This window comes from Athalia rosae, chromosome 4 (genome assembly GCF_917208135.1).
Source record: "Athalia rosae chromosome 4, iyAthRosa1.1, whole genome shotgun sequence".
NCBI lineage: Eukaryota > Metazoa > Arthropoda > Insecta > Hymenoptera > Athaliidae > Athalia > Athalia rosae.
Window position 1 is genome coordinate 17396878 of NC_064029.1, and position 24790 is coordinate 17421667.

Sequence of the window (24790 nt, forward strand, 5' to 3'; positions counted from 1 at the left end):
GGAAAAATTGAAACACGACGCATTATCTGAATGAGATCTAATCTCGTAGTGATATACCCTACTCGTAACCGTAACTGCCTTGCTCGGAACACACAAATTGACAAAATGCTCTCCAAGGTTCCTCCTTCGTTTCACGTTAACGAGATTTCCTATGAGAAAGTATTGCACTACCTATTCTATGAATTTCCCACAACTTGATTGATAATTATTATTAAGTTAATACTCCGCTGACACGCGATTCTTACCACGAGGAAATAACGCCGTAGGATTTTTCTTTGGAACAACGCGAAGCCTGCTTCGTTTCTGGCCAATAAAGTAGTAACACCCGTTTCGACGATTTCAAGCGACAAGTTTTTCTATTTATCGTTTCGCAATAATTATCCAATGAATGATTAAATATTTTGACAAAAGCCGAAACGCGGGGATACGTAAATAGTTAAACTTGGTCGTTTTGCGCTCATCAATCATTTTGCGGATGTTTTTCCACCACCCCTCCCCTCTAACTCTACTTTTCCGGATGTCCCCAACCCAAATATACTGCGTATTATGGCCGAAACCTGAGGAGAAGAGGACATTAGGTTGTCGATTGGTTGTCAGGCTATCGAACGGCAGTTTATACTTTCGGGAATGGTGATTGGCGTCGTATATCGTGCTTGGTAAGGGTGTGGGGCAAGTGGGGTCGGTCCGCCCCTCGAAAAATGAGAAAATTTAGCAACGTTGCAATATCTGCAACGTAATTACCGAGGGAAAATAAACGTGACGTGGGTAGCGGTTAATTAAAGAGGAAGACCGTTATTCCAACTTGGATAACAACTTCTTGCGATTTTATTACACCCAAGGATAACCATTTCGCGCGGTAATTGAATCATTTGCTGTCGAATTTCATGAACTGTAATTATAACTTGAATGCGCTCTCGCGGTTCTGATATCAACCGTTCAACTCCGGCCATTCAAATATCATCATCATCATTATTATCTTACTTCTTTTTCGTTTGCCCGAAATATTTGTAATTAAATTTGCATTTTCCAGTGGCTCATACACTTTTATGCTGTAATTTTCTCCCAATGAATTGTTCAGCCTTGTTACGCGTGAATATTTTATTGCTCAGGGAATTACCTGTGTATACCATGAATAAATATCCCCGCTATTGATGCTTCAGCTACGAAAATAAGTTCATTGAGTGGCTCGCATTGGAAATTTCAAATTAATTAATTAAACACCCCCGATCTCTCAATGGCGTACAATAATTTTCCTCCTTCTCTTCTCTTTTCTCTTCATTCAACGTTGAGGCCGAATCGAATTTATAGTATAATCAAAATTTTCAGCACTTACAATCGATGCTGCAACTGGGGGACGTGAATAAATCACCATACGTTTCCAATCGTTGCGCATTTTTTTGTTTTTTTGTTTTTTTTCTTTTTCTCCCCTTTCTTTATTCATTACACTCACAATAAGTTACGGCAATTTATACCGTTTGCGAATAACTGCGGATGAAAGAGGGCGGAAGAAAAAAAAAAAAAAAAAAATCGATAAATTTCTTATCCAGAAATGTGATCTATGAGGTTTACCCGGCAGTAAACGCGAAAGGCAATTTTTATAAAATGAGCGCAGCAGCCATCGACACTGGCGCGGAGACCCCTAAATCCCGAGGGGCTTTCTCCAGAGCGTTTGCAAAGCGCACTCAGCCCTTCGAAGAAGGTAAGTTTCACGTATTTAGGTGCTAGTGCTCTCTACTCTATGTCGGGTACACATCTGCGTAAAAACGAACCCCGAAACGCGAGCCCCGTTTAATCCATTTGGACGATTCCCGGCGTGAAATATATGTGTAGATATTTCTATGTAAAAAATACTATTCTCACGCTCTTTGAGAAATTTAAGGAGAACTTGACGTAAAATTTTTTGAAAAAACAACGATCTAGTTACCTTAGTCATGATATCGTTTGATCTGAAGAAGCAAAATCATCGGGTTGATAATTTGCTAAAATTTTTAAACCTTTGAAAAATGAAATTTCGAGAGGAACCGAAGGGATCGGTTGTACTCGGGGAAGTTACGGTGGCATATCAGAACGCGGGCGACCATGTACGTAATAATGTAAATGTTGACACTGCACTGTACGTTTGTGCAATGCGAATGGAATTTTACCATAGCCACGAATGAACCCTCCGTGTTATTGTTATTTGTTGCAGCTCTGAAGAGCCTGAATCGCTTGCACAAGGAGGGTGAAGAGTTCCTACCCCTCGACGATGACGTCACACCACACCCCACCCTGGCCTTGATGCGCCGGATTCTGGCCGACGCACAGGTGAATCAACGATTTCATTCTTAGACTTGAGACAATGTCGGTCAAATTTGGGAAATCAAATCGTCCCTCAGTTTTTTTTCAGCTTTTTGATTTTAAATGGAAGAATTTAGAAGAGATGGTTCAATCGTCCTTTTTTTTTCTTCTCGCTTAATACCCGGCGGTTCGTTACGTTTTCAAAACAGGCTGCTCTGTCCCCGAGTTAACTAGATTCACACCGCGACGAGGCCACTTTTGGAGGTGTTTTTTTTTTTCTTGTTTTTTCTCTTTTCATAATCATTAGAGGACCGAGCTCTTCCAGCAGATCGACGAGGAGAGAACCGCGTCACCGGATGAGCTGTGTGAGCCGAGACTGCACGAGATTAAAAAAAGAAAAAAAAGAAAGAAATCACCCCGTGTCATTGCCAAGATGAGCCGAGTTAATTAGAACCGCGTATAGATCACGGAAAGGTGTTAGGCTCCTGACTTTCTCATTTCCCTCCGGGATCCCGTGCAGATTCAGCGGACGCGTCGTATACCGTCGTTCGTCATTAGGCAGCATTACATGAAAATCACGATTTAGAAAAAAAAAAAGTCGATATTTTTGAACGGAGAGGAGCCCGAAAACCTGCGGAGAATCGACCGCTGGGTAGTAGAAATTGTCATTATCCAGTTGTATGAAAATAGCGGAAGTATCTCGCCACCGAGACGATCTTCTTTTTCACGGGCTGTATTTCTTCATTTTCTTTTCACTTTTCTCATACACCGTGGTGAAGGATTGGAAGAAAAGACCGGTTCAGCCGAGCCCGCCGCCCGTGTCGGACTGAAAAATTCAAAACGGACTCCGTTCAACGCGGATGTTCGGCTTCGTAAAGAAATCTAGGTCTCAAACTCGCGGCGGGCTCGACCGAGATCGGATCTTCATAGATTTCGTGTCGGGGCAAAGTAGAGGAGGATTCACCGAACCCCCCCCCGTTGAATATTCTATACCCATTGTAGATGTGTGGGCCTGAATTCGTTATGCATGCAAAGAACGACCTTTAAAGGCCGGTACCGTTACCCCTAGCTCACACCTATTACGCCTTCGTCGCGACAATTCAAACTTCCAAAGGAACGAATTTCGTTTTGATTTTTTTTTCTCTACTCGTCCAAATTTCGCCCCCCCCCCCCGCCCCCGACGAATCTTAGTTCGTGGCTTTTGTATTTTTTCGACGTCAAACCGAGGAGCGCTATTCAAAATCGGTGCGATTAACTGCTCATCCTCGTTTTCCAATACAAGAAGCGTCGTCACCGTCATCTCCAGATTTTAGCAGCCTTTGTTAATTAAAGAAGCAACGGCATCGCCAACTTTGTTGCTTCGTTTTTTTTTCTTTTTTTTTTTTCTTTTTCTCATTCTCTCTATTCTTTTCACATCTCGTAATCAAAAGCACTGACTGGGGTGGTTCTTCCGGAGAATTGAGGCGCGTAAAAGTCGAAAGAGAATTCCGGGTTAGTTGTTAACTACCCGGCAGTCACCGACGCCCGTTGACTCGCCTTTGTCTAGCGTGAGCTTTTGTCCTACGGTGGTAGTAGTTGGTGGGTAGTTCGCGACCTCGGAACTCAGAACTGCCAACATTTCCCTAGGGCAACCTATAGACGCTGCTTCTACCCGCTGTGCACCACCTTGTCATATTTATTAAACCGAACTGCGAGCGAAAGGAACCTCGGAATCGCGGTAGGGGCGGGGCGCAAAGGAACGGGAAGGATAATACCGGATGAATTCGGAGATTTCGCCGGAGCCGCTCAAAATTTGGACGCCCCAACAAAACTTGACCGTACACATATTATATGTATTTCGCATATACGTACGTACGTACGTACGTACATGGGACTTATGTACGGTGTATGTAGTAAACGGTCGATAGGATCGGCTTAAACTTTAATCCAACAGAGACGTGCACATACCACAGGGTAGTACCGGAAATCAATTCCGCACCGCTGTACCTAGAATATTCTCGGCGCGGTTTTGGTCCTTCAGTTTCGCAAATTGATCGACCGGTTCCTCGCGTATCCCACATGATAAGGAATAAATCCAAAAAGCACCCGTGGAAATGTGATTGAAAAAAAAAGAAACGAGAGTGAGAACGTATCGGTGGACAACTTGCGGATGAGAAACACTTTTTAAAAAGAATAATTCTCTTCTTCTCTTCTTTTTTTTGCTTTCTTTCTTTCTCGTCGCTTTCGGAATAGATTTCAGCGCGTGTATTTGCTCGATTCTACGAGCACGTTGTATAAGAGGGGTCGTTGAGAGCCTCCGCAGAAGATGGTATATAGCCGAGGCTATACAGCGGTTGCCGCTCGCCGGTGCCAGGAGTGGATATACCACTTCAACCTTGCGTAGCAAAAAAGTATCAAGTTTTCCCTCTACTTCCGCACGGCCGAAGAATGTCCTTGAGAAAAAGTAGGGCAAAGTTTTGAACCGGGAATCGAAGACCGCGAATAGCGTGAATTGTAGTGCGCCGGAGTTTTGTTTTTTTTTCATTCATTTCGTTTGAGAATAGCGCATTGCGGCGCACGAGGATAACGATAGAAAAAAAAGATGTCCAAGTTCGGTCAAAAATAAAGCCTTTCGTCATTCGTTTCGAGGAGTCTCCGTACCACGCCCACTTTTTTCTGGGAGACGATCCACTCGTTGCTCCGCTTGTCTACGGACTCGATACGGCAAAAAAAAAAAACTCGACGTCGCTAACGCAATCCGACAACGAGACTGAATAATGATCGGATCGCGTTGTTGTTTGTATATCGAGTTGAGCGAGTATGCTTTTTGCAAGCTCTGCAGGATGGCACTGTCAGGAGTTTGCGTGTTGTTGGCTTGAGTACTTGAATGGATTACGTTATAAAACAGGCTCTCATACACTGCTGTACGAGACCTACGTACGTACGTACGTACATCGACACGACGTGTACGGTCTCCGGTTGGACGCCGACGTTGGGAGATCGTGAAAAAAAAAAATTGGAGTGCAGGTTAATTATTTATCGGGTAGAACAGGGGCGCAAGACCCTCCAATAGCGATTCTCATGTTCCTTCCTTCGTCGACCGAGACCCGAAATTTTGCCAATTTTTCCATTTTTTTTTTTCTCCAGTTTTCGCATTGCAAGGGATGAAAACGTCGATTTTTAACCCGAGTATTCGATCGAAACATGGAGGATTTTTTTGTGAAAATTACGGTAATTCGTTGTCGCGATGCACGGAGAACGTGCGGCGAAAGAACTTTGTCACGGTTCGCGATTCGCGATTCACGATTCACCGCATTCAGAGCTTTATACCGAAGCCGTATCAAATCCGAAGCTGCGACCACCGACTTACTCGATCTCCGTGTACGGTAGAATACGTACCCCGTATTACTCGTATACGCTGTAAAAAAGTATAATACGAAGATACGCGAATCGTTGGGAAAATCAAATATTGTGGAATTTATCTCATCTGCGCGGTTTGATTAACACGTATTATTATTAAGTTGCGTTTTACGCGTATCAACGAGCATGACGTTGGATTCAATAGGCGGACTCACAATCAGCTGTAAATCTGCAATTTCAAACATATCCAGATGCATCGGGGAAAATTTTTTTCGATAGAAAAAAATAAGGAGGAATGAAATTTTGTTCCGTATCGTGCCGCGCTCGGTAACTCGGTTGAATTTTCATCGCGGACGCTAAACCCGAAGTGTACTTCGGTGACACAGCCGCATTATCATATCTATGCCTATAGTCGAGTGACACGCAGGTGTAGAACAGCTTTATTTGACATCTGTAAACTCGCGTGGAAGAGGGGAGTCTAGGGCGGACAGGTATTTCAGTCCTTTTTTTCCATTTTACGTCCCATCGTAACAACTCAAACCCATCGTAGCTGTCCTGATAAATAAGACTTAGAAGTAGACGGTGAATATAAAATGGAAAACGACGTGAGCCTCTCAAGAAAATTGCGACTTCCGAAACGGCACATCTCACCCTCTGGTGAAAAATGTTTCTGTACGAAAAGTTTGTTAGTTTTTTTTTTTTTTTTTTTTTCCTATTTAATTCCGTAACCGGGCAGACGTCGAATTTCGGTTCGCGGAGAATGGCGAAATTACCTTCAGATCTCCAGTTTTTGGAGAGCGCCGTCGTTCCGCGAGGGCTTTATACGTGCAACAACGGAATCTTGGATCTGTCTGAATTTCAAATTTTCAAGCAGATGGTGCACTACGCTATGAGAATATTAAAAGCGACTTGGCATCCGACTCACGTGCTTAGCGCCTGCCATCATTAATTCACCTTCACCGATCCGACACCCAATGACGTGGCAATCTTGCATCTGGAGCACCTTCCCACATTTCAACTCCATTGTCTTATCAAATGAGTATGCCGGGGGTTACGTTGAATTTATCAAACGATTCTCTTTTTCTGCCCAGAAAGGGTAAGGGTGTTCGCAGATGCGAGTATATGGGATTAATTTTTTTAATAATTGTAAATCTTGGGCCAGCTCCACGTTGATGGAAAAATTTTATCCGCAGATGCCTTCAGTTAGAACTGAATAGAGGAGAAATATAAAGGAACCTTGTATACCGCGTGCATGCTAGATAGCTACCTCGGTAACTAGGTTTTATAGTAACTTTCTTCGAAGTAAGATGAATCTGTTTACTACCCGTAGAAACGTAGTTTCCGCGTTGCAAATTACCGGTGCAACTTTCGAGGAAAATGGAGACAGAAACGAGTTGTTAATAAGTCGGAAACTTCCGACAAACCCTTTCGTTTTGTGACTTAAACTTTTCTTTCAAAAGCAGCTGTCCCACGATCTCGCCATTTTCTATTCTCAAACCCCGAGCAGCAAAATTCACCGACCATTTCGGAAACGAGGGAACCCATCGAGCCCAAAATTATAATTATAACAACACATTCATTTTTGTTTTAAAAATTTTCAAAAATCTAATCCTACCTAATTTTTGCTACCATATAAAGTGCGTTGACTGGGTCGTTTTTTTTCATCTTCACATTTCTTTTTTGACAAACACATTCGTACACAAGGTATTGGTTTTGACAGTTATGTATACGCGGCGCGTTTCTCGGAGCGGTTCACTTTTCGCGATCTCAATTTCGATTTCGCGTCATTTTCGCGACAGGTAGAAGGAAAATATTGAATCGAATTACCATTTGTTTCGGCGTCGCGTATACCGCTTCACCCTCCGAATATATACGGCTTCCGTCAGAGCACTTCCCCTGACGTTTTTTTTGTTTTTTTGTGGAAATCGGAATAAAGGAAAGAGAATAACTGAAAACGGAATAATTTTTCAACCCCTTGACTTCCCGCGGCATTTGCAACGTCCAGAGATTCAACGATCGATCAAGCACGGAGGGGGCGAAAGGAAAGAACGAAAAATCGTAACGCAAAATCTATTTCAGAGTATGTATTGTCTCGGTAGCTATTCAAGCGCATTTCTGCCATTCTGGGAAACAGAAATTTCATCTTTTAATACGCGAGTTTCGTTTCATTTTGTTTCGACTGGTACGCGGGGTTATAAGTCAGCCATTTCTGTATATATATACGTTTCGACGCTACGTAGTTTTGCAAGAAGAACTGAAATCCCTAGGTAACAAGTTTCGACTTACACAACCTAGATATATCGTAACGCGAATGCAGCTGCATCATCTGCATGTACTCCAACGGCGTACACGTAAAGATAATAAGTTCTCTTGACGTCTGGGAAGTAGAAACGTAGTTTCTCGCTACGAGTCCTACCTTACTTCCCCATCGGGACTCGAGGGCAACCTTTCAACCTGCTTTAGACGAAACTTACTTATTGTTAGTGAGACACAAGTGTCTAATATCGCTCGCGAGTTACACGTTCGCGTAAATATCAGTAAATGCTTGGTGCGAGAACCGGGATTTTCCTGAGCTTACGTGCAATTTAAAAGCAGTAATTTCTCCACCGACTGAGTAAGACGAAGTAATGAGAAATACCGTAACTGTTTCGGTCTCCTGCGATTTCGAGGAAAATCACCCACTCGAATATTTTAAAAAAAAATTCTCATCCGTTTTTCGTAAAACCCAAAACTTTTCTTTTCCTCGTTTATTTTCAATGTCCGAATTGTACGGTGCGAATAAATTTTGTTTTTCCTACGAGCGAGAAAAAAAAAGGGAATTTTCACCCGTGTAAATATATATTCGACGCGTAATTTGTAGAGCTCATATCCGAGGGGCGAGAATTCCTTCGTACCGCCTAATCTATTTTCGATTCGCATTTCGTTCAACTTCGAAGAGCTTCATACATTCGATTCCGTCCTCTTCGCCTCGGGAAGAATTACGTTCCAATAATGCGTCTCGTGATTAGATATTGACATTACGCACATGTATCTATGGCATTCGTCGCTGGATCGTAATACCTGTATTTCTTTTTTTTTTATTGTTCATTAAATAATTTTCCGAGTCGATTTCACACCTGCTCAATATTCACCACGAATTCTTTCTTCCTTATATCTTTTCACGGTCTCGTCCTTTGATATTGATGTACGGCCAATGCGCTTTTACCCGTTTTTCAAAATCATTGAATATTCGAACGATTGAAATCCCGCGGGGTCGTTTGTTGGTAGGTAATTACCGAGTAGTTTAAATACATGTACCGAGGGTGGATACAGGATTACATGAGATCGCTGCGGTTTTGAATATTCATTCGGTCTTGCGGCTGCCCGCAAAACACCCACCCCTGACTACCGAAACGTCACGAATTATAGCATACACTGGCGGCGTATTATACATGAATATTTCCCGTGTATTTGTAATCCGTTGGTTCGATGGGTTCGGATCGAAATTTTTCTATCGTCCCCGCGGCCGTATCAAAGCGTCGCTTTTACGGTTACGCTGCTGGGGGATGACGGGAGTCGGCGGGTGAAACGCGGCCCGAGTAAATGAAAAATGCAAAATCAGGCAGCGATGAATATATAGGATCCTCTCGTACGTACGGCAGGGTCTACCGCAGGTTGGATGAGTGGTTGTTTGACGAACAGCTGCTAAGTGGTCTCGACTAACGTGGTCCTTGTTCATCCGCGTGTAGCTTCGGTGTATGTAGTTGGTACTTTTATCCCTACCTTTTTTTTTTCCTGAAGGTTCCTCTCCCTTTTTATTTTCCTCAATTCTCCCGAAGCGACGCGACGTCGGAGGGAAGCGGCGTATTCGCGGTAGGAGGAACGCACCTCAACCTACGATATTCCCGTACGTATATAAAGAAACCATCCATTCATCCCTTTTCCCCTTTTGCTTCTGCCATCGGTATCCAATTTTTTTTTTTTCTCCTTTTTATCCTTCTTCAGTTTTCTACCCTCGATCGCTTCCGAACCAGCAGATATCACGATGAGACCCTTGAATGTGGTTACAATCTCTCCATCGGCCTAAAGAAAATCGATGCTCGATTGAGAATTTTGCCTGAAATTGAAACCCGGAATACTTACTGTTTTTTTTTTTCTTGCTTTGCAGAGCGCTAATTTTTCAAAAAAATTCTCTTTTTCCATCACTTAGGAAGAAAAAGAAAAATTGATTAAGAAACAAATGTAGGTTTCATATGCGACGAATCGTGCGCAGAGGAAACGGACTTTTCAACTCGTTTCGAAGTATCGATTTTCAGGGCTCTAATGGGCGAGAGTAAAAAAATTGTTGAGGGCTGTTAAAAAAAAAAAAATATATATGCAGCATTACCGCTAAATATCACATTTCATGACCGGTTTATAACCGGGTCGTTGTACCCGAAAAAACGAGTACCACGTTACCCGGTAAAGTACCATACCCTACTCTCGGATTATTTTTTCATTTATTCATTTTTGTCTCGTTGCTCGTTTTTAACTGCGAAAGGCATAGCGTAATATCAACCTTTTAATTGGGTACTCGGTATTATTTAGGTTTTGAGTAACGAAAAATTTTGATATTCATGTTGATGAAACGTTGCGATCTCCGATTAAAATACATAAATTTTCATTCCGTGACTGGGGTGAAGTGATGAAGCTCTGGAAGTGAAAATTGGAAGAAAAAGCAAGTGAAAGAAAGAAGGAAAAAAGAGAAAAAAAAATCTAATGAGGAATGAAAAAAGTTTCTTTCGCCATTATGAATAATATGCACATTTTTATTAGTCGTTGGAAACGTTGATTCAATCTTGATTATATTTATAAGAGGGTGTACCGGATACACCTGGTGGAAATATCAGTTTTTTCATGCTCTCGTTTCATCGTTATTTTTATTTCAATCGGACCGATAACGCGTTCGCGGAATACCGAGTGTTCGGTGATGTATTGAATGTGATTGACGTGAAATGAACACAAAGTTAATACCTGCATTATTTTCGTTTGTATGAGCTGATGAAAAATCGATTCGGAAAACGGTACAACGCTTGGAATATTACGGGCTTTGATCGCGAGACCAATTTTCGAAATCCGCGACCTCCGGTAAGTCGCCGCTACCGTTCGACAAAGTCAAAAGCTAGGGGGTCGCAGTTTTGTTTGGTGTAAAAAAACCTTCGTACCGATTATATTGATATCGAATGTTTAAAAGTTTTACTTCTTCGTCCGGATACGTCGCAAGTACATGCACGTATATATATGTGTGTAATGTAACTACAATGGAAACCCCACAGGGTTTTTCTTAATACGTTACTGCGGAGCTCCCCGTTCACCTATTTCCATGTAGTCGTCTGCGACGCCGAACTAGGTCGAGCCTGCGAAACTATATGTATATTCTCATTTCTAGCTCGAGAGAAAAGCGAGCGCATATATACGGATATGTTGACAGTCCTCCTTCAATATGCATTGAGAGCTGCCTCTGACAAAGAATAGTCGATACCTATTTTACGTGCATACATACGTACGTACGTATGTAATATGTAGATGCAGAGTCTGCTTTTCAACGTTCGACGTTCATCTCCCGATGTTCGATTCTCTGAAATTCTCAATTTTGGTATTTCATTCTCACTGATTCGCGATCGCGAAAAATCTCCCCAATCGACGCGGTTTTTGGGGAAGGGATGAAAAAAAACCGTAAAAAAAATCGCAGCCAAAAACGACGAGGTTTCGAAATTTCTTTCTCAGCTCGTTCGTTGGAGAACGAGAATCAATCGGACGGGCTGGGAAGAGGATGAAAAAAATCGATCGACAGACGCGGATCTCAGCCCGCTCAAATCCCGTGGCATTGTCTGACGTTTCGCTAATAGTTCAACGTCTCGTACGCGCAACGTAACGAAAGAAAGAATCAAAGAATCTCTACTTCAAAAGAACAAAAGGTACCCGGGAAGACAATGTGAAAAATTGTCGTCGCGTCAACGATCGCAAATGTCTGCTACGTACCTACTTAACCCGCATGCGATGACGACGATGATGACATTCGAGAGATGAATTTTTTTCATATTCCCTACGGACACACCATACCACGTACATACTTATCGGCGGAGCGCGCGAATCCGCACGATTATTTCACGCGAAATAAAATATTTTTCCAATGTTCGGCAGCCGAGTGTGTGAAGAAAAAATAAAAATACTCGACAGTGTTATAGATTCGTCGGAAATACCGCTGTGGAAGGTGTTCGGCAGAAAAAATTATGAGGGCGAAAATCGTCGAGTTCCATCGAACGGAGATGAAGTTTTTGAAATCGGTTGGTTTTCATGTACGGAGTCGATCGTATCGCGAGTTATTCGGTGGTGCATAATTAATTGTACGGGCTGTTCGCGTTCTCTGCGCGCACGTCAGTACGTATGTAAACTTCTGGTCACGCAACGCGGTGAATGTATTATACTTAATTATTTATGGAAAACTCTGTGCGGAGAGTCCGTACCCTCCTCCGAAATTTTATCTTACGAGTTTGGAGGTGTATTGAGCAAACGAATTAAGCCGGGAAGCTTGTGCAACGACAGGCCCGATTTGCATTTGAAAGCCACGGTTAGAGCTGCCACCCTTTTGTGGAAGTCGAGTTCTTCACCACCCCGTGTCATCGCGTTTGCAGTTCACCGCATATTCAACAATCTAAATTCTAAAACTCTCCGTAACGCATACCGTACAACTATTGTACGTATATATATATAGAGAGAGAGTTTTCGAACAACTAACATCACTGCCAGACCACGTCTTTGTTCCTTCGAAGTAAATGAAAAGCGACAAAAGAATGTCTGATGAAAACTGACCCGGGATCTATGTTACATACGATTATACTTGTATTCATCTTCGGTCTTACTTACCACGTTTTCAAATATCCGGGGTAAATAGGGATCGAAGGAATATATATACCTCGGAGATCTTATAACGTACAAACGTAACTGTGAATAAGATGAATCTCATAGGAGATCTTCCGAGAAAATTTCCTAGAAAATATTCACGTGTGCTTTTTTTTTGTATTTTTGATATTTCAAAGATCCCATGGTATAATTTGAAAAATCGCATCTCCACGTTTTTTCTTTTTTTTTTTTTCTCGTTCGCCGTTGGAAGAATCCGATTCACCGCTTTGGTCGAGACTGTGCGTTGTAACAAATGGAACCCGCGGGGGTATAATCTATAATTCTCTAGACACATGCATATAAGTTTGAAAATCGGTATCGGCAACAAATCATACGCCGCCAGACCGCAAGCCACGAAAGCCTGAAAAGCTCGTCTAACAGTCAACGCGGAAAGACTGTGGTTATTCGTTCGTTCGTTCCCGTACACGTGCAAATATTTACGAGGCCAATCGCGTGACCCAGGAACGCTCGCGAAACGTGAAACGGGACAGGTGAAACGTGAAATATGATCCCGGCTTTTCTATCGGCCACAGAATATAATAATAATGAAATTTAAACAAAAAAAAATAATATATCAACGGAATCTAATCATAATCATAATCGATGAGAAATCCGTCCACGGGTTCTGCTATTCGTTCGATTGTATCCATTACATCGATCGCTCCTGCTACCGCGTAACTAACTACGTTGATCGTATTTTCTAATCCGGTTGTCACCCGGCCATTTTTTTTTTTTTTTTTTCTGCAGATCACTGATTCTTTCAGAAGCTGCAATTTCGAGTTCACAAATTAGCCGGGTCTTTTTTTCGTTTATCCCGACTGTGATATATGTATTTTACTTTGCAACGGATCAGCGGTAAAATTAATAAGACTTCGGAGTTGCGGAGGAGATTTAACGAAAAAAGGAAAGAGAGAAAAAAAAAACGACTCGGTAACCGCGGTATCTCATGCGCCCGAGCTGGTACTCTGCACTTTCTACAATATTACGGGGTCGTCATTAGCACGGCGCAGATGGTGATAAATTCATTTCATCCGGCGCCCTGTGTCTGACAAAGAAATTTAGTGGCTATGATATCAAAAAGTTAAAGTTCCTCCATTTATTCAGTTAGACGAACCAAAAGGTGTTCCCGTTCATTCGATATTTTCAGCGTGTTGAAAGGAGCGAGTAACTAAAAAACATCACTCTGGGTTTTCATTGTCCGACGTTTTCGATAAATGGATGTTTGGACGCCCATGTTTTTTTTTTTTTTTTTTTTTGTATGCAGAATGAAAACGAACAACTGTCGTTTGCAATTATTATTCAAAACCTGCGTACTAAGGGCCGGAAATATCCGAAACTGTACACTGGTCATCGATTGAATTTAATCTATATTACAAACGATTCTTAACGGAAATACGATACGACAGATTTGCAATACCTTCTATTATATTTTAGAGCTACGCGTGCGTATAAAACGCAGGAATACGTATATAATACCATATTATGATACGTCAGCTGTGCTTGGCAGCCCGGACAGATCGATATGAAAAAAAAAATGAATAAATAAAAAGGCATGGCTTTGTGATGTCCTAAAACGCCTGAACTCCGCGGATCTGAGCAAATCGCAATTTCAAACGAATTTGAATCTTGGAATTCGATCATTTCTCTCCGTAACTCGGTCGTGGCAAAAATTCCTCTCTGCCGATGTATTTTTTTTTCTTCTTCTTCTCCATGCCTGATTTTTATTCACGTTGAGAAAAAAAACTTTCGGATAAGAATACGTAGGATATCCACAAATTTTCTACCTGGACCAAATTTGTATAAAAATTTGCTGCTTACGTTTCCGGAAGAATAAATGGTCGCTTCAGGAATTTTACTTGGTCGTTCTCCTGTTGCCGGATTCAAAATTAATCGAAAAATTAAATATTCATAACTCGGCTGAAATATATCCTTAGACTTGAACCGGTAGTTTTTGAGGAGGGTAGAAAAATTTTAAACGTTGGAAGTCGAACAAATGTCGCTTTGAAAATTGTATCGTATTATTTTACCGTATAACTTGCGGGTCAGGTTTCTCATCCGCTCAACGTAACGGCTGCGGTTTGTCTCTAACCACTTTGCCGTACAGACACTGCAGATCGCGTACACTATAGAAATATGTATATCGTTTTCTTTGTTTTCCATTTACTTGTATTTTTCTTTTCTTTTTTCTTTTTTTCGCTTTAATTACAAGAAGATAAGTTTATTCATGAGCAACGTTTTGTTTCTTTGATAATGACGTCTTCGCTGCTGTTGAAAAATTCAGACGCACGCCGAGCAAAACTTAATCTCAATCCGCTCAATCGTATCGTAGGAGTTCCCGTTAATTGTCATGACAGCTGCGGAGCGCCGTTAGATGAGTATCTGCTGAAAATAATGGTAAAAAAAAATCTGGCCTTTGTTTTTCTTGCAAAAATTAAACAGCTGCTGTCACCGTCAGTGCAGCTGCCGCTGTTCCTCGCATTAGTAGTTGCGAAGAAAAAGTTTCGGCGCATCGTCACCGATGCGTTTTTGCAAAGTTATTTCAAATCCACGCAGTCGGTTGATATACTTTTCGAAGGGTGCTGCGAGATAATTCGTGAATCCGTTCGGAAAAATGCAAAAAAATCGAAGAAGTTGGCTATCGGCCGGTGCAACAAGTCGAGCAGATATCATTCGGATGTAATCTCGGTATTTTCTGGACTGGCACGTAGCCAACAAGCGAAATTATTCAAAAGTCGATCCCCCCCATTAATATCTCGTGCCAATGTTTGTACGATATAGATAAAATCGTCCCGCTTTGTAACAGCCTCGTAAGATCCTCGTCTTTTTACCGCATTGAAAAAACGACAACGATTTTTTTATCGACAATTTTCAGGCAAAACTTCGCGTAATGGTGGATGAAAACGCTGCGACGGGTGCCCGGCTCGACGGCGAGCTGGAGCGAGCCCGTGGCGAATGCGCCACACTCAGAGGAGAACTTCAAAATGTTCGCGGTGCTCTGGTACTGAACAATGCGAACGCTAATAACACCAACGCTAATCTCAACGCCACCAGTCAAGACGGTGATGCTCAAATACAGGAGGACCTGAAACGACTCAGCGCCGGAAGCAGTCCCGTCGATAAGCGAAGCTCGGCGAGCGACAAGTCCGCAAGCCCGATAGAAAAACGGGCCAGCCCGGTCGACAGACGGACCAGTCCTATAGGTCAGTTATCAGATTTTTAAAAACGAAAATAAATGAATGCTTTTTTCTCACGTTTTTCGTGCTTCGAAAAGTTGGCTAATTCGAAGGATTATGGGATCCCCTTATACCAGGGATTCCATCGTTCAGATTTTTTGGTTTTTTTGCTCCGGATTGGAGAAAAAAAAGCAAAAGTTTCAGCCATCGTCGCCACCTGTTTTTCCGAAAAAGCAAAAATATTGCACACTTTTAGATCCCATTTGGCGATGGAAAGCAACCAGCTAAAACAAGGATTTCATATGTCTCTGAAAGGGGTCGTAAATTGTTACCCAATGATATAATGATTTTGATACACGTTCCATTTCGATAGAAAAAAAAGTGGATGCATTAGACGACGTACCAAAATAAATCCAGAGACCAAGGTGCCACCTATATATATCCACCACCTTCGAGTTACCGCACGATTTATTGGCTCGCTTCGAATGCGCCCAATCGGTAGCTCGTTATCGTCGGTTTATCGTTCCTCATTCGGGGAGGACATAATCTCTCGGAAAAGTGGGGAAAAAATTAATCATCGCACGCCATTTGATCCGGACTGTTCGCACGTTTTCTCAGTCCCTCAGATTACCGATGATATTCGCTAACACGAATTACAATTACACCCTTACAGAGAGGCACAACAATGGCTCGCCGTGTCGCAGTCCGAGCGAGAAGAATCGACGCCCTTGCGCCCCGGCGCTCGAAAAAACGCGGCTTGGCGGATCGGGTGGAAGCGTAGATTCGAGATCTGGAAGCGCGAGTCCCGACAGAGGATTCTCCAACAGGGGTAGTTTTCTGCACAGAGGCAACAGCGAACGGTCAAGTGTGGAGAGACTTCGTATAACTACCGGTCGTGTTACCAAGGACGTAAACGATCTCGACAAAGATAGAAACGACATGGGGGACAGCGACGTTAGGGGAGACGACGACGAACCCCCGGGACCTGCACCCAGCAGCCGACCCACCTCTCCGACGGGTTCTCACGGTGAGTTATTATCTTGCGTCTTGAGTCACACGAAACTTGGAGAGCGGAATGTCTCGAATTTGCAGGAAATACGTTTCTACGAGGAGATTTATTTTTTTTTTTCTCTTCCGTATAACCAACAGAATTATCGCTTGTCCCATGAGATTCGAAAGGAGAAAACCTATCAATTAGTGAGGAGAAAATTTGCAATCACAGAAAGACCGGTGAAAAAACGTCCGAGTGTTATTAATTTTTTTTCTTTAGTAAAGAAGCTGATGCTGTTCAATCCCAAATGAGTCAAATTAAGAACTCAAAGACCTTGAATACCAGCTGTATATCTATTGTAAAGAAAAATTGAGGAACAGATGAAAAATTTCACTTCAAAGAATCTTATTAACGAGTCGCTATGTATTCGCGAGTGGTACTTACCTGTAAAAAGTCAAGCCGCACAACGCTTTGATTTGTACACCTGTATTATAATCTAAAAATTCTCTTTTATCTCCTATCGTCAATTGTGCCCGTTGCTCGGGTTCGAGTCACTGCTCGGCTGTCTAATTGCGAATTCCTAAATTCGGAGCGTGTAGACCCCGTCGTTTTTCATTAAAAGTTCAAGTGTTCGACATAACAGCCGTAGGCACGAACGTAAAATCAAAATTGTCGAGACTGTTGATAGCTGGAGAGGCAATTAACTTCGAAATTCACCTGCCATTTAACCGTTACCAGACTAGACAATGCTGCTTCCCAATTTTATTGCGGAAGTTAGAAATTCATCTCAGTTCAGACTACGGACGTTCGTGACTCTCGTCGCAAAAAAAAAAACAAAAAAAATACCAATTCGTGTAACAATATTTTATTCGATCGTCGCACGTCTGGATGTCACTGTGATTCAGGTATAGTCGGTGATCCGGTAGTGGCGTCTCGACTATCGAATATCCACGGTGGCGGCGGTGGAGGCGTCGGAGGGGTCGGAGGTCCCGTGGAGGTCGCCAGCGCCAGAAGATTACGTTTGGAGAACGAGAGGCTGGTCGCCGAAGTGGCGAGATTGAGGCGACTGCTGTTGAGCGGGGCTGGCAGAGGTGAAGTCGGAGACGAGGAAGTCGCCCTCGGCGAAGAAGGACGCGTCGTCGCTCTGGAAATTGAACTTCAACTCGCCCGCGAGGCTCTACAAGTCCTTAAAGCGGATCGCAAACGATTGAAGGCCGAAAAATTTGACCTTTTAAACCAGATGAAAGATCTTTACGTGACTCTCGAAGACAAGGAAAGAGAACTGCGTGACTTTATAAGAAATTACGAACAGGTGAGTCGATCGAGATATTGCCTGCGCCGTTCGATTCTGCATGTATTGCTCGAACGTTTTTTTTTTAACGAAAATTTTTTTGCGAGGCCATCGATTTCGCTTGTGAAAAAAAAAGAATTTGGAAAAACGGGCCGCAGGTGGTTTTCAGGGGAATCGAATTCTTGAATCAGGTCGTTGAATTTTACTGAACTTCTCGAATCTTCACCTCGTGAATCGCGGGTCGTTTTGTAAAAGAAATTCCGCGACAGAATGAAATGAGAAATTTGCGCCAAATTTTTTTTTACTCTTATTTCGATTATAAATTCCGCCGATTTAAAAGGTAGCAGCTATCCGTACCCACACGCAAATTGTGAATCCTATTTCGTTTTTACCGCCGGTGAAATATCCTGCAGCTACGAATATAGCTGTGTAAAATCGTTCGTGGGCGGGTGAATAAAACCGTAACAGTGTACGTGCACGTATGCATACATGTAGAGATGGTTAAAAGAAAAAAAAAAAAAAAGTAAAAATCTTCTTCAGCTTTGATGAATCAGAAATTGTTTGCGGGGCGGAGGGAATATAGCTGCCGGAGGAAATTGTTCGTGGCATAATACGTGCGGCCGACTACTAGTTTCCAGTGATATAAATGCTAGGACGTGCTGCGTAAGCAAATTTTTTTGCACAGAGCCGCGAATTACAGAAAATCAGGACTTTGATCAGCGATACATGAGAGAGCGGCGTGTATACCTTTCTGCATAAGCTCGGTGTACACGCGTTTCATCTCATGAGTAATATTTTCATCCGTTCGCGGAATAAATTCTATCTCAACCGACGTGGAAAAAAATTGATACTTATGCCGAGCTGCTCGAAGGTAGACGTTTTCAAGAAACTCTGACTTCCGACGCATTGATATCTATACAATTTTCTCTCGAAAACGGCTTTGAGAATCTCTTCCGCACGAATGAGGGAATAACATCGTCCTTCTATTTTTTCTCTAGGATGCAAAAGTTATCGCGTTATTTTTTCAACAGTTTTTATCATTCTTTGTATTTATTTCGTCTCTTTCGTTTCTTCGACAATGATAACGCGCCCTGATCGTGACTAGTTTTCCCTATTCGACTATAATTCAACCCTGCGCATTCCCGGCAGTGTGCGCGGCAGTGTCTCTTTTGTCAACTGCGTATAGCGTAAACGGTATACCATAGATGTATATCGAAGCGCGCGTGACTCGCTTTCAAAATCGACCCTTTTGTGGCAGACAAACTTTGGAGCAAACGCACTCTCGTCGAGACCCCAACCTGCAGTCGAATCTCATCTCTTTCCCCTTGTTTAGCGTCTACTCTCAGGGTCTCCGCGATCGATAAAAAACTTTCGGAATCTGCCGGCCCGTTCGGTTCAAACAATGGAAAAAATTGCCAAGCCCTTCAATTTTCGATTTTACGAGCGTAATCATCTTCGATATTTCATATTCGGCTTCGTTTCTGCGGTAATAGAGCGACGTCAATTTCCCGTCACTTCACTTCTGACTTACCGCGATGTCCTTACCTCGCTCTGCACCCGTCAACGCGATTCGAACAGCTTTCTCCGAACCCTGCATACAATCTTCTTCATCACCGCGTCGCTACGCGTCACCAAGACTCGATCGAAGATGCCACTAACTCGGCTATCGCTATTTCCCCTTTGTCGCCGCCCACCTGGCAGACTACGATCAACCTCACTTCCGCTCGTGGAACGGAGTGGAGAGACAAGGGTGCAAAACCGCCATTATCTCCCGTTTGTCTTTCCGCGTCAGAGCCTTGGAATTACTGTACACCCACCTTTGGCACTGTCCCATCTATCCGGACGAGGAGTTTTGTTGTGCGATAAACAAGAGCGAGAAAATCTATCTACGAGGAGACCTTCGCGTCGGGATTAATCGGTAGAGAGGGTGAGGACCGGGGGTCTTCGACAATTACGTGCGATTCGATCGGGCGACGGAAAGTAGAACTCGATACTCTATCGTCGCGTAGCGAATGTGGTTTAGTTTTTTGCGTTTCACTTGTTTCCTCTTTCCCCCCGACGAATAAAACCTGCAGCACGGGGTCCCCCCCGTCAGATTGTACAGTAATCAGATTCTGAGTCCTTCATTTCCGAATCTCGATTGGAAATCAATATACTATAGCATTGGATCAACGGTTCGGTATCCGACTGCCGAGAAATTTTCCTCGCCCTTTTTGTTTTTTTTTTTTTTTCCCCCCCATTAATCTTACTGGAATGAAAAGTGATTCGGAAGTCAACCTCGAAGTATACAGCGTAATACGATTCGCAACAGTTTTAAGTATTGCACTTGAAAATCTCCTGCCCCTCGTGTAACGTGACGATTCGGAGTAGATTTTCGACGATCCGCATGCTCTCGACGGTTCGGTGTTGGTTTTTTGGGTGGAGTGACTGCCCGGATATGGGTCTGGTTGACCGTTGATTTCAGCGGATGCGGGACAGCGAGGCGAGTCTCGGTCGGTTGCAGCAACAGGGAGCCCTCGTCGGCGGGCCTGGAGATGAACGGGAACGGGAGAGGGAACGGGAGAGGGAACGTTGGAGTCTTTTGAGAGCGGCGAGGGATGAGGCCGACAGAAGTCTCAGCCTGGCCGCCAGTCTCGCCGACAAAGAAGCCGCCCTGCTGCACGCCCACGCGACCATACAGGAGGTATGATATAAGTGTGCCAACATGGTTTCAAGAACTACACGGAAACGCTTGAGAGAAAATCACTGACGTTTTTTCCCTGCCTTAGTTTTTTTCTTTTTCTTTTTTTTTTTTTTCTCTTTAATCGCGGGGGAGAATCCCGTGTATATCTTTTACCGCTAGAAAGAAACACACTGTCGAATGTGTGGAAAAATGTGCTCTGAAAAAACGCAAAACGGTGAATGTTTTAATTTTTTATTTTGAAAAACAGCTGAAACGCCAGCTGATGGAAAGGGGTGGCGGCGGAGGGACGTGCCTCAGCGATCAGGAATCCCTCGTATCGTTTCCTCGAGGAAGCGTTAACGGCGCGGCTACCCCAGGTGCTGGAAGCAGCAGCGGAAGTGGAATCCCGCACTTGACCTCCCAACAACCTCTGGGTGTCACGGAATTAGGGGTAGTTTGCGGCGTGGGTGGTGCCGGGGGCGTCGGCGTCGGGACTGGAAGCGGAGGAGGTCAGGCCGGCGATCGGGGTAGCTGTAGCGCTGACAGCGGGGTGCGAGGATCGAGCGACCGCGAAAGCGGGGGGGCGACTAGCGTCGGTGGAAATTTATCGGACTCCACGACCGACGGTATTATTTCATCTATCTTCAATTTTCAATCGATATTTCAGAGCTGCGACCTCCGCATACTCGACGGAATTTTAGACAGAAGTTACATCGCATTTGAAATGCGTGAATGACATTTTTCTCGTTCTTATCGCGACTGTTCGTTGCACGCGGATTTTTCGAATGATTCGCCAAAATCCCGCCACCGAAGAATACTCGAGCAAATGTTATCGAATTTTTCGTTCACCGAACAGAGTTATTTCGAACGTCGATTTAAAATATCTATCCGATCTTTTTTTTTATTTTGTTTCTCTCTTTCGGGCGCTTCGGCTGCGGTTTGTGTGAAGATAAACCGAAAGCTGTGTACGCAATCGGGTTCCTTTGTTGCGGTTGCTCCCAGATTTATTCATCGGTATGACGCACACACCGCCGTGCAGAAGAGAGATTCCGATAGGTACCTATAACTAGAGGCGGACTTCCAGATTCCGCCCTTGCTTAAAGCTGATCTAATATGGATTTTCTATTTGCATATTCATACGCTTTCGTGTACGCGGGCGAAAATGATGAGTAATATCGCCTGCCAGAGAAACACGTATCCCCCAAATTTCGATTTCTTGGCGAACAAACAAAATTGAAATAGCGCATTCCTATAGCACATTTCATCGTGGCATGGACAACCTTTCATCTGCCAGATTTTGAATCAACTTTTTCGTTGAATTCATATCATCGTCTGTACTTGATACAATACTCCTATACAAACGGTATTTTCTCTGTACGGTATGTTTAACGTTGAATGAATATATAGTTTCGATGGAAATAGGACTCCACGAAATGGCTGACAACTGACAAGTATCCATCAATAAAATACGACCGCTCCCACATCCCAGCACGAATGTAACTTCACTATTTTCGATTTTACTCCCGATATCTACTCTCTTGTGTAATTGATAAATGAGAGTAAAAAAATCTTCCCAAATTGCATGCTGCAAGTAGTCCGTTAATTTTCACAAATACCGGAGAGTTTGCTCGGCAGTTTGCTATAAAAGTCCTCTTCCATTATTTGATGAGAATTTTACAAATTTTTTGGGTACCCCGTTCTGCCCCGCGTTCCCCTGTGTGTGTAATTTTTTTTAAATCCGACCCAGAAGTGATAATCCAAGGTAGACTTATAGGAAGCCCCGACCAGAATTAAATTGTTGGAAGCAGAGTTTAATCGTAATTCCCAATTAACTCTATCTAAGGGATTAAATTCGGTCGTTCTCCGCGCAATCATGCGGTAGCTACGGTATATCAGGTCGTGTAGGTGAAAAAAAAAAAGAGAGAGAGACGGAAAAATAAAAAAGGGAAAAACTCGGGGTGACCGATAAACCCAATTTACTATAGGTATTCTCTTCGCTGTATACATAATGTACCTAATCGCGCGATCACGTAACACCAAAAAGCAACATATAGAACAATTCTGTATAAATACCGTGTACGTGTACAGTTAGTTGCCTGGATTTCCTTCGATTCGATTGATTAATATACGCTTCGAATTGTTCAATTATACCTCACACGCTGAACTATGATATTTACTATCTTCTTCGCGTATCTATTTGAAATTGAATCAGATCCTCCGGTATAATTGGTTAAATTTACAAGAATATTCCGCGCAGGGACTCCAACTATTACTGTTGAAGGGAGTGGTCTCGACATGGACAACATCTCCATTGTGTCTTCGGTTGCACCACCCCACATGTATCAATGTAAGTGATCATCCATTGCCCTGCATATCTTAATCTCCCATGAACAGTTCTTCTTTTTCATCTCATGAATAATAATCGATCAATGGAAAAATTATTTATATGAAAAAAAAACAAAAAAACATTCGTTTCCAAAGCTGATAATGTTTATATGTGGTAAATTGGACGTGGTATATATTTACGTGTTAAGCAGAATCTGGTTATTAGAATTATTTCATTTTATTTTTCAAATTTCTTCTCGCTCTTTTACGAGTTTTTCATTCCAAGCGTTTTTTCGAAAAATCGAATATCATCAATGTTTGAATGCATGCGCATGTGCGATCTAAATGCTGTCGTATAAAAATTAAATTGAAATCAATAATTCTTATCCGTTATTATATCGAATGTTCTCTATGTTGCATCGATGGTGTTGCTTTCGAATATCTACTTACGCTATTTTTTGTGGTATAATACAAAAGATCTTATCGACACTTCTGTTCATCACGTATCTTAATTGAGGTGACGTTCGTTTCATAATTTTTCGAAACCTGCTGGTCGTTATTAATACTCAGAATTAGTTTATCGATTTACATCGTTACATTATAATGCATCGCGGAATATCACGAGTTCAAATTGCATTTCACGTCACGTCATATCTCTCGCTGATTGATTTCAATTTATCGACGTGACGCGTACGAGGGATCGGCAAATTCAAGCACCGGATATTACGCTTTCATTATTCCGTTATTTGTTTATTAACCCTCTTATCGCGATATTTATTTCATTTCTTTCGAAAGCACATATCCCGCATTCGAATCTATTTTATTCTCCACATTTTTCTCTCCACTCGGTAAACAACGTCGGAATCAATTTGAGCAATTAACATACGAGCACAACCTGCGTATAGTTTTGCATTCCATTCAATCGCAATCAAAGGAAATAATTAACCCCTCGTCCTTTTCCGAGCAAAACCCTCGTCACAATATACTCGCGATACGTTCGTATTATACACACCACTTTGCACCCACGTACACTGAGCCCGCAAGCTTTATAAATTCATCATGGCCGTTCAGCCGCCGGAATGAGAGAAAAACGATAAAGTACATTTCTCATAATTTCGAAATCATCTTGCGCGATCCACTCTTGCGTTTCCGGAAAACAATGAAACGTGATTTTTTCACACTTGAAGCGGAAATTCGAGAGAGTACGAGACTTGCACAGTTTCAAAAGCGTAAAACTATTGTGTATTAAAATATTCCGAAACGGCGGATATCCATTTTATGTGTTTTCTTTTTCAATTTCATTGATCGACAATGGAATCACGTCGATACAAAAATCGACCAGACGACACGAGCGAATGGCAAATTATACACCGGTACCAAGTGTATCGGGTGTAGCGTGACGTTCGTCAAATTCATCAAAAATTTAGTAACAGGCAGATTCAATGGAACGAAGCGCTGACGGGAGACCTGCAGTCTCGCCACAAAATACAATATTCAATGATAGCCACAGTTTGCTTTGTTGGTAAAGTCTCGTCAAATCTATAAATCCTTTGAGTGATGTTAAAAGCACGTTTAATCACTCGACTGATTAGATCGACCCCTCGCGCTGCCTTTGCCCGACTGGACTGGACATTTCATTTGTGCCGGACACTCCCCGTTACGTTGTGTCCATTCCCCGATAACGTCACGAAATGTGCGATAATTTTTGCTGTTCCTTAAAAACGGAGCCTATTCAACTTTTTGACAATTTATTTATTTCTCTAATTTGCGTGAAGTGCGTTATGTTGTGTGGGACGACTGAAAAAGCTGAT

The 24790-nt window shown here is 42.7% G+C and overlaps 1 protein-coding gene across 12 annotated transcripts in view; it reads left to right on the forward strand.

Annotated features, from left to right (window-relative positions):
• Positions 1-24790, forward strand: part of LOC105688774 (kazrin) — a 63057-nt gene that overhangs the window by 27594 nt on the left and 10673 nt on the right. For 7 of the 12 annotated variants that reach the window (XM_048654886.1, XM_048654887.1, XM_048654876.1 and 4 more), the window contains exons 2-8: positions 2189-2304; positions 15410-15737; positions 16384-16737; positions 17607-18013; positions 20457-20675; positions 20923-21280; positions 22912-23001. In XM_048654886.1, coding sequence (XP_048510843.1) covers positions 2278-2304; positions 15410-15737; positions 16384-16737; positions 17607-18013; positions 20457-20675; positions 20923-21280; positions 22912-23001 — 1783 coding nt within the window. In that variant the 5' untranslated portion in view covers positions 2189-2277. Of the gene's footprint in view, positions 1-1587; positions 1700-2188; positions 2305-11717; positions 11922-15409; positions 15738-16383; positions 16738-17606; positions 18014-20456; positions 20676-20922; positions 21281-22911; positions 23002-24790 lie in introns of those variants that run through there. The other 5 variants (XM_048654882.1, XM_048654883.1, XM_048654884.1 and 2 more) reach the window with 4 other exon arrangements.